Source organism: Antechinus flavipes, chromosome 4 (genome assembly GCF_016432865.1).
Source record: "Antechinus flavipes isolate AdamAnt ecotype Samford, QLD, Australia chromosome 4, AdamAnt_v2, whole genome shotgun sequence".
Lineage (NCBI taxonomy): Eukaryota > Metazoa > Chordata > Mammalia > Dasyuromorphia > Dasyuridae > Antechinus > Antechinus flavipes.
Window position 1 is genome coordinate 139641959 of NC_067401.1, and position 10403 is coordinate 139652361.

General features: G+C 39.8%; 1 protein-coding gene and 2 long non-coding RNA genes across 3 annotated transcripts in view; 1 reads left to right on the top strand and 2 right to left on the bottom strand.

Moving 5' to 3' along the window:
* The window catches only part of LOC127560326 (uncharacterized), a 94578-nt gene that overhangs the window by 17595 nt on the left and 66580 nt on the right, over positions 1-10403 (bottom strand). The gene's annotated exons all lie outside the window — the stretch shown is intronic.
* On the top strand, positions 1730-2230 carry LOC127560322 (small ubiquitin-related modifier 2). Its single transcript, XM_051994802.1, has one exon. The coding sequence runs from the start codon at positions 1798-1800 to the stop codon at positions 2083-2085; it is 288 nt and encodes a 95-aa protein (XP_051850762.1). The 5' UTR covers positions 1730-1797; the 3' UTR covers positions 2086-2230.
* On the bottom strand, positions 3171-6061 carry LOC127560325 (uncharacterized). The gene is made up of 4 exons (XR_007953309.1): positions 5966-6061; positions 4207-4388; positions 3591-3674; positions 3171-3300 (listed from the first exon to the last, which is right to left on the bottom strand). It is a non-coding gene; the product is annotated as an uncharacterized LOC127560325 (long non-coding RNA).

The window sequence follows — 10403 nt, forward strand, 5'->3', positions numbered from 1 at the left end:
ATTGAGTTTTTAAGTGAGTTGTTTTGTTCTATGGAATTTTTTCCATTTCACCATTTTTTTTAGAGAGCTATTTTCTTTTTCCAATTCACTAATTCTGTTTTTCAAGGATTTGATTTCTTTATCCACTCTATCTTTAAATGAATGGGATGATTTATGCAAACTCTTGCTAAGCTTCCCTTTCCTTTTCCCATTTTTCTTCTAGCTCTCTTGTGAGAGCCTTTTTAATTTCTTCTATGAGAGTCTTGTGTGTTGAGGACCAGATCATATCCCCTTTTAGGATCATCTGGAGACAATCTGTTTTTAGTCTCCTCAGGGTTCAAAGTCTGCTCTCTAGCCATATAGAAGCTATCAATAGTTAGAGTTCGTTTAAATTTTTTGCTCATTTTGTTAAAGAAGAATCAAAGAAAACAAACTAGCAAAAAAAAATGTAGTCTGCTTTTGGGGTGAGGGGAGGGGGCTGGTTGGTATTACCAAGCTTCCTCTACAGACTGCAGGGGGAGTGGGGGGTGGGGAAAGAAGGGGGGAGGGAAGAGTAGTGAGGCACTAGCAGGACAGAAATGGCTGCATTGCATCTGCACTCTGAGACTCTGAGAGCGTGCTGAGACCCTTCGGGTGGGTGTTGCCAGGTCCCGAGAGATCTTAGCTTTTAGGGTTTTTAGTCTTTACCTCCTGTGTTTACAGCTCCTCTGCTGGTCTACTGGCTTACTGCCAGAGCAAAGTATCCGCACTGGTAAAATTCTCCCAGTAGAGATGGCTGAGATCACAACCCACCCCCCTCAGTCAGCTTCATACTCTTACTGTCTGCTGTGCTGCTGCTGCCTTCCTGCCTTCACTCTGCACTCAATCTGACCATCCCCACTGGTGAGCAAAAACAGAACTTTTCTGCTGAATTTGAGGGATATCTTCTGATGGTAATTATTTGTGTGTGTGTGTTGGGGGGATGTCAGGGGGGTCAGTCAAGCACTAATTCTGAGGCCTTGTCATGAAATAAATTCTGAGAGCAAAGACGAAGATTAAGTAGATGTGTGTGTCCTCTCCACCATCTTGGCCAGAAATCTTGATAGCTTTTTGAGTATAGTTCCAAATTGCTCTCCAAAATGGTTAGACGCATTCATAACTCCACCAACAATGTATCAGTGTCCCAGTTTTCCCACATTCCCTCCAGAATTTATCATTATCTTTTCCTGTCATTTTAGCCAATCTGAGAGGTGTGTTGTGGTATCTCAGAGTTGTCTTAATTTGCATTTCTCTGATCAATCATGATTTGAAACAACTTTTCATATGACTAGAAATAGTTTCAATTTCTTCATCTGAAAATTGTTCATATCCTTTGACCATTTATCATTTGGAAAATTTTTTCTCTATTTTTTTTAACCAGTATAAATTTGTTTTTGAGGATGGCAGCTTTGTCATAGAGCTAGAAATCTGGTACTGACAGGTCCCCTTTTCCATTTTATTTTTATTATTTTTTTCTTGAAAATCTTGATCTTTTGTGCATGTGTGTGTGTTCATATGAATTTTGTTATTTTTTTCTTGTTATATGAAGTAATCCTTTGATTGGAATGACACTACATAAGTAAATTAGTTTAGAAAATATTATGTTTAATGTTTTATTTCTAAGTAGTTAATATTTTCAAATTACTTAAGTCCACCTTTATTTCTCTAATCAATGGTCTGTAGTTGAATTTGTGTGTGTGTGTGTGTGTGTGTGTGTGTGTGTGTGTCCCGTTCCCTTGGAGCGGTCCATCCTGGTGCCTCTTTTGTGAAGCGGAGGCTGAGGATATTCCCGGACTCGCCATGGCGGACGAAAAGCCTAAGGAAGGAGTCAAGACTGAAAACAATGACCACATTAATTTGAAGGTGGCAGGGCAAGATGGGTCGGTGGTGCAATTTAAGATTAAGAGACACACACCACTTAGTAAACTAATGAAAGCCTATTGTGAACGACAGGGTTTGTCAATGAGGCAGATCAGATTCCGATTTGATGGGCAACCAATCAATGAAACAGACACACCTGCACAATTGGAAATGGAGGATGAAGATACAATTGATGTATTCCAGCAGCAGACAGGAGGCATTTACTAAAGAGAACATGCAACTCTACTCCAGAACTGTGCTCCCAAGGAAAACAATGCATTCACAATTAGAAAACCAAGATTTGGTTCATCCACATCCTGACTACTGCAGTATAGTTTTCTCTCTTCTTTATATATACATATATATATATAGAGAGATATGTGTATCTTGGAAGATAAACTCTAGAGCATTTTATATCTTCTATTGTGAGTTTAAATGGAATTTCTTTATCTCTTGTCAACTTTTACTGTTATTATATAAAAATTCCCAGAATTTCTATAAATTGATTTTGTATCTTGTAAATTTGCTGGTTTTAATCATTTCAATAAAACTTTAGCTGGACTTTTAGAGTTCTTTATATAAACCATCATATCACCTGCAAAAAGTGATTATTATGCTTCTTTTTTATCCTTATAGTTATTCCCCCATTTTTTCTTATCTTATTCCCAGCATTACTATAATGTCAAATAGAAGGGGTAAATGCTCATTTTGGTTTCACCCCTCATTTTATTAGAAAAAAAATTCTAGTTTATCTCCATTGAATATTATGGTAGCTCTTGGTTTTAAGTAGATCTTACTTATAATTTTAAAGATGGATTATTTGTCCTTAATTTTTTAGTGTTTTTAGCAGACATATATTTCAAGTTTTTTTCTCTATCTCTTGACAAAATCATGTGTTGTTGTTGTTGTTAATATCACTGTTCTTTTTTTCCCTGAGACAACTGGGGTATCTGAAGCCAGATTTGAACTCAGGTCCTCCTGACTCCAGGGCTTCTGACTCCAGTGCCACCTAGTTGCCCCAGTGCTAATATCATTAAGTTTATAGTTTTCCTAATACTAAATGAACTCTATGTTCCTGGCATATATCCAACTTGTCATATTGTATGATACTTGTGATATATTTGTTAATATAGCATTTAAAATGTTTGCATCTGAGTTTGTTTTCTTTTTTACTTTGACATACCCATTTTATGTATCAAGACCATATTTGTATCATGGAAGAAAATTGGTAATTTGCTAGCATTTTAAAAAGTTTGTTTAAAATCAGAATTAATTTCTCTATAATTGTTAATAATAAATCATGTAGTCCTGGATTATTTTTAATATTTTTTAATTCACTTTTTGCAAGAGTTACAGAGTTGGAGCCAGGACTCTCTGCAGGCTTCTGGAAACAGGGAAAGGATAATGAAGCAGAAGCAGTGAAAACTTAGCTGATGGGATGTCCTATAAAATAAGAGAAGGGATAGCAGGGTGACAAATCAGAGATAGAGGTTCTTCCAATTATTATGACACTTTCCTCCCATTCCCAGGGACTCTACCCATATTTTTCCCCATGGGAAAGTGATCCTATCATTGAAGGCACTGTTACCCATCTACCACTATTTTCCTCCTTTTTCCATTCCCTCTTCTTCCCGAGTTGTGGAGGGCATACACACACACTTGCACATAAAGTTCTTCACTATACTCTCCTCCCTCAATGTAGGAAAATTCAGAGATTTGGAGATACTTTGTACCTGGATTGCTGCAGCAGAACCACCTACTCCAAGAAATCTACCCCATCTTCATAGAATCTCTCGTCCTCTGCTCTCTTCCCATACCTATGGAAAAATACATCTGGAGGCAGAGCTCTCCATACTCCCCAATAATTGAACAAGACCAAGCTCACATACAAAGTAGTATCTCAAAAACTCACATACAGTTTTCGGACACACCCTCTTCTCTCTAGCTGAGAACGACATTCAGAAGCCCTACCTAGGAGAGGCTAGGATTTGAATTGAATGTCTGGGAGAGAAAGGTGTGATTAGTGGTATGGTTAGTCCCCAGGATCAGAGCTGGTGGAAATTTCTGGATTTCTCCCTCCAACTATATATGGATACTTCTGGTCACATTGACATGAAGAACTCACTGCTAGGTAGTCCAGACTCACGCCTAACTCACACTCTTGCATTAGCTCATATATATGCATAAGTATGCTCTACATTCATGCCCAGGATTGCAAGGAACTCAACACATACCTTTATAATGTCCCAATTAAAACCCCTACTTATTCTCTTCACTATCTCACATTGCTATTTTATAGACATCTAGACCCCAGCCTTGCCCCCACCCAACATAGGAACTCTCACTTACCTTTGACGAGTTAATTGGTTCAAATATAATTGCAGGTCTTTCAGAAACTGTTCCAACTGCTCTGGGGTAGCATCCTTTCCAGGATAAACTGGCTTCTTTATGGCCTGTACATTTGGTGGCAGCAATAAAGCCACACAGCAGGAAAGGACCAGAAAAGAGAACCAGCGTTGAAGGACAGCCATCTGAAGAACAAGAGATGAGAAGAAAGGGTCAGAAGAGAAGGCCTGAGAAAAAAAGCAAAAAAGAAGTATAGAGAAAAGAGAAAAGGAGAGATGAGGAGAAGGGAGAGGGGGAAAGAGATGTCAGGATAAAGGAAGAAATTAACAGAGCAAGGGAACAGAGAAAAATTAAAGGAGAGAAACAGGAAGAATTCAGGGAGAAGGAGGTGTTGTGATACGGGAGCCACCTGCCAGTAGCTGCTGGAGTTCTAAATCAGATTTGTAGAATGGATCTCTTCATGTGAGAGGATGATGATGATGATGATGATACAAGGAGACCGAGAGGCTGTAGCATTTTCTGACCTCTCTGCTCTTCCCTCTTGCTTCCAATTTATTTCATTCCCAGTCCAGAAGGAACATCTGCAAAGGCTACTTTGCAACTCCTTCAAATGTTAGGGAGTGCAAACAGCACTATAGCAGGTGTTGAAGTTTGTAAGATATCATAGAGGCAAACTTTCAAATGGAGAAGATGATTATAGTCAAAACAAGCATTTATGTCTCTCATCAGTCTCCTGGCTCAGCCCTTTGATGTGCTGGCCCATTTAATTACCCCGACTAAAAAGGTCTTACCAGATCTCTTCTCCCTTTCCTTCCCTGCTGGTTACAGAAAGAACTCTGGGAGGATCCTACTCATGAACAGCTCTCAAGTGCTCCTGCTTCTTTATTTCTTATGTGATACAGGAGCTACTTCCCAGCAGCTGCTGGAGGTATAACTCAGACCTGTAGAATGGATCTTCTTCATATAAGAGGATGATGATGATGATACAAGGAGACTGAGAGACAGTTGCGTTCTCTGACCTTCCCAGTGAGAGGGAATTGCGTTATCTGACCTTCTTTCCTCTTCCCTCTTGCCTCCAATTTATTTCATTCCCAATCTACAAGGAACATCTTAGAAGGTTGCTTTGCAATGCCTTCAAGTTTATAATCCATAGCTATAGAGGCTCTCAGAGAATTGACCTGCCCCTTCACCCAGGCAGGGTCCTTTACAGAAGGGAATGAAAAGGGAGAAAGACAGAGAAGGAGAGAGAGAGAAAAGCAAAAAAAGAGAGAGGGGGGAAGACAGAGAACAAGAGAGAGAAAAAGTGGAAGGGAGGGAGTCAAAGAGAGAGAGAAACTGAAGCTTTTAGAACTCTAAGCTGGAATGTTACCAACTGCTACCCAACTTCTAACTTAGATGGATAATAAGGATCTTCCAACATCTATGAGTATTTAATAAGCTCTGTGACATATTCCCTCCTCACAAGTTAAGACTCTTAGATTCAGAGGCTCTCAAAGGACCATCTAGATCATCCATGCCCAGAATATCCTATTCTCTATTAAAGACTCCACTCTTTTTGCCTCTGTGTGGCTAATTGGGGAGTCTCAATCCCAGTTCCTTCCTCAGTCTCAGTTACTCCCATCACTCTCCTAATCTAGTGCCCTCTTTAAAACTCCTACCATCCCACTCTTGGTTTTTCTGTTTTCCTCACTACCTTGGAAATGGTAGTCTCCTTTGCTACCCCCCAAATTCTCCTTTTCTTATATCTTGTTGAAATACTCACTGTAGAAGTTTGGGAGGATGGCAGCAAGAGACAGTTAAGACAAGAAAGGAGATGGTATACACCAGCTGACTCTTTCCTGGGTTCTTGCCTCCTGGGGCTTGCTTATATGGTGACCTGGAAAGAAGGAGGGAGGGGAAAGGAGAAGGAGATTAGGAGAGGAGGAGGGCAAAAGAAGGGGTGATCAAGAAAGGAGGAGGTCCCACTCTCCTCATCTAACAAGATCACCTGACTACAGCAACATTGAGAAAGGTGCTGCCACTCCCTCCTTAGAAACCTAGAGACTCAGAGAGACAATGATAAGGGTTCCTCTGCAGAGGAGCCCACTATCCCACCCTTCTCTTCCCCTTACCTGAAATGAACTGGGTATGGTGAGGGATTAGAATCTATACTGAGTGTGCACTACTTTGAATCCATGCCAGATTTTTCATCCCCATAGTGGTCCATCTAGAGTCGGGGGTCCTCAAACTTTTAAAATAGGGGACCAGTTCATTGTCCCTCAGACTATTGGAGGGCCGGACAATAGTAAAAATAAACACTTTGTTTTGTGCGCCTTTAAATAAAGAAACTTCATAGCCCTGGCTGAGGGGGATAAACGTCCTCAGCTGCTACACCTGGCCCGAGGGCCATAGTTTGAGGACCCCTGATCAGACCTTTCTTTTCTTAGATCATTAATAACCCCCTTCCAAAAAGTCTCAAACCATCAAAGTAGGAGAAGAGAGCAGACTAGATGGATTCAAAGATCCCATTCTAACACTTATTCATTACAGCTGGGTGGGGAAATGAGAGAGAACAGAGACTTTTGGGGAGGGGGCAGCAGTAAAAGGTATCAGTTGAAGCATGGAGAATGGAAGGTCTTTTGGAATTGTGGTTGGGGATTGGATTGAATAATCTTTTGTCCCCTGGATTTCATGTGGAATGAGGAAGTCCGGATGTCAAGCCTAAAGTGTTAAGCTGTCAGATATGGGTCATGATGTTGTTTCTGAAAGAATTCAGGCTTATCCTCCAACTCAAACAAAGACATTGAATGACATTTAAACACGCAGTGGGTGGGCCAAGCTTCCTGAAGAAGTCAGCACCCTAGAAAAGAAAGACAAGGATTTTAATAGAATAAATAGTGCTGATTACATCAGAAGACAGGTCAATTCTGAGGTTATAGGAAGTGTTTGCTACCATGGAGAGATCCTAAAACCTTAATGGAACTGTGCATGGGATTACCCAGAAGGTACACAGAAAAGGTCAATCAATATATTATAATGATATTATAACTATCATGGGATAATGATATTATGACTCTCATAGGTTCACTCACTGACAGGAAAGCAGGGACTATTGAAGACAAAAGATTTTTTTGAGGTTTGCAGTCCAGGGCCGGTTCTGAAGTCTATCTTGGTTTTGAAATTGATTTTGAGACTGCCCTGTGGAGTTTGTCCTTGGTACCAAATTTCCTAGTTTTAGCCTAGTTTTAGGACTCTGACTGACCAATCCCAACATTTAGTCAAAGCAAAGGGAGTGAAAATGGAAAACCTAAGGCTAAGAGTTCCTGCAAAGGAAAGTGGATTCACTTGTCAATCAGAAAGTGGAAAAGTGGAATGGAAGGAGAACATACCCCCATAGTGACTCATTCTAGGGAGGCCTTCCTAAAGAAGGAGAAATTATAAAATATAATTTTTGAAATTTAGAAATTAAAAATGAAAGGATGCTAGGAATGCCTGATCTTGATACTGGCATAGAATCCCTTGTGAAACACAGCTAAAGGCATACATCTGAATTATATATATATATATACACACACATATACAGTCACATATACTCAAGGCTCTATTAATATAACTGGTCTTTCACCTGCAGCCAGAGTCTCTAGGACAGGTCTCATTTATGATACACAGGAAAGCTGGTACAAGAAACAGACTTATTGGAGATTCCAAGGGAAAACTTCCAAGCCCAGAATTTCATCTCTTCCCCCACTAGGTGTGTATTCAAAAACCAGATTTCCACATCTTAATCTTCTTGAGTCCTACCCTTCCACCATCCCCTGAGTTCCAAGTTTCTTTCATCTGTATCATATGTATCTGTATCATATGTATCATCTGTATCATCTGTATCATATATCATGTGATGAAGAAACCAAAAGTTGATAGTTCTGTCAGAACAAGGGACAGAACTATCAGCTTTTGGTTTCTTCATCATTGCGTCCACTTATCTGGAGTCCATGAGCTAGCTTCTTAGTATAGGAGCTGCTCCCCAAAGACTCTACCTCCTCACCATCATCTATTTCTTTTCACTAAACTCCCCCAAAAAACACCCACCCAGAGGAAGGATATAGCCAGAAAAGGGCAGATGGATTGTGGGACAATGGCTGAATCCAAGGGACCCTTCCCCTCCCCAGCCCCAGGCCATTCCCCCAACTCTAGCCAGCCTCCTTCCTCTAGAAACAGATCTATGTTTTTCTACTCCACAACATTGCTCACTGTCACCTCGAGCCTCTTTTCCTAGTCATGGTCACTTGATTTAAATCCAAGAGTTAAGGGAGCTGGGGGAGAAGGAAGACTTTCCTTAGTCTGCCCAATGATTATAGACCACTTCTCTCTTCACTCACAGGTTATCAATGAAGTGGATTGAAATAGATTGGGAGAGCATAATTTTATTATTATAATAGAATTGTGGCTCAAGAAACACGAAGAAATCATGTGAGATATTTATTACATGACAAAGACTTTCCAGTTTTTTCATGAAATAGCTCACAACTTCAACCAAACATGACTACACAAGGCAGAATCATAGTTGATTGGATAGCATTCTTCCTGGATTCAGAAACCTTTAAAATCTCAGGGAAAGAGGAGGAGCAAGGTCAGAGTCTGGGGAGTAAGGGGAGAAGTGTTCCAGGAGTTGGGGAGGAATTAGGGACAGGCCAGGGAGGAACTAAAGAGGATTCAAATGGAGTCTATCTGACTGACTAAGTCCGACTTGTCTGAAGATGTGCTAATTAATACAATCTCAGAAACTGGCCTATCTCTATGTAACGATGGATTGTTATACATGTAACAGGATGGATGGATTAGAGTTATTGACAATGGAGGCTGAATGAGCTGATTTAGAATTCCAGCTTTCATGTCATTCCCATTTCTTTCAATTGTTAAAGAAATCTTGAAAAGTGGGTGAAGGTCATCCTTGACCTGGAGGGGTTCTTGGAGATCAATGAAATTCTTTAGAGGCAAAATCCAGAAATAATAAGTAAGTGCCTAGAAGCTGGAAGAGGCCTGTGGAGAAGAAGGAACAGTTGGTGACACCATAAACATATAAAATGTTACCAGGGCACAATAGTGGAGATCAACACAGGCTAGTTCTGTCAGTACTTGATAATTTCAGTACAAAATAATTCTAGAATCTGTGTCTCCTTACTGGGACCTATTCAGATACTGGATAATATTTTGCTGGTGTCTATTCACTGCATCAGTCAATTCCTCTCCCAAATAAATGTAGCCCCAAATCCTTTGAGGTAAAGGTCTCATCCTCTAAAGTTACTTCTTACTAGGAGTGGGTCTAGAGAAAAGTCCATCCTATATAGTCCCAAATTGGAGGGGTGTTGAGGCACTAGAGGCTGGTCAAAACAGTGTCCGGTCAGTTCTGAATCTCAGGATTGTGATCCCTGAAGCTGGTCAATGCAGCATCTAGTGCTGATCATCATTTAATGGTGAATTGATCAAAATCAGAAGAAACAACTCTAACAAACAATGGATAGTATCATAAACATTGGATAAAGAGAACGACTGGTTGAGAGAATTTCCAATTGGAGATATTTCTCTTCATAGGGCATTCAGAAATACTTAGAGAAGGTTCATATTACAGTCTTTAAGTTGACTCAAGAGTCATTGCCCACTTGTGGTAGCTTATAAGGTGGGACAAGAACTGCTAGAGAGAGAGCCTGAAAAGTAGAGCCATCATCCTTGGATGTATGGTTAAAGGGCAGAGAAGATCATTCAAGAAGTGTGAGAGAAATAGCATAAGCACATTAGGAGAGCAAAGATAGTTTACCTATCACATTTTTGGAGAAGGAAAGAATTCATCACCAAAGAAGAACTGGAGAACATTATGAAATGCAATATGAAAAATCTTGATTACATTAAATTAAAAAGGGTTTGCACACACACACACACACACACACACACACATACACACACAAAGATTAAAAGGGAAACACAAAGCTGAGAGAAAAATTTTACAGTCAGTGTTTCTGATAAAGGCCTCATTTCTAAAATATATAAAGAACTCTGTCAAATTTATAAGAATGCAAATCATTCCCCAACTGAGAAATAGTAGAATGCTATGAACAAACAATTTTTCAGATGAAGAAACTACAGGTATCTATAGTCATATGAAAAAAGACTCTAAATTACTATTGATTAGAGAAATGCAAATTAAAATAACTCTGCTCATATTT

Excerpts from the sequence above, each read along its gene's own strand:
- LOC127560322 (XM_051994802.1), top strand. The coding sequence starts at position 1,798 with ATGGCGGACGAAAAGCCTAAGGAAGGAGTCAAGACTGAAAACAATGAC.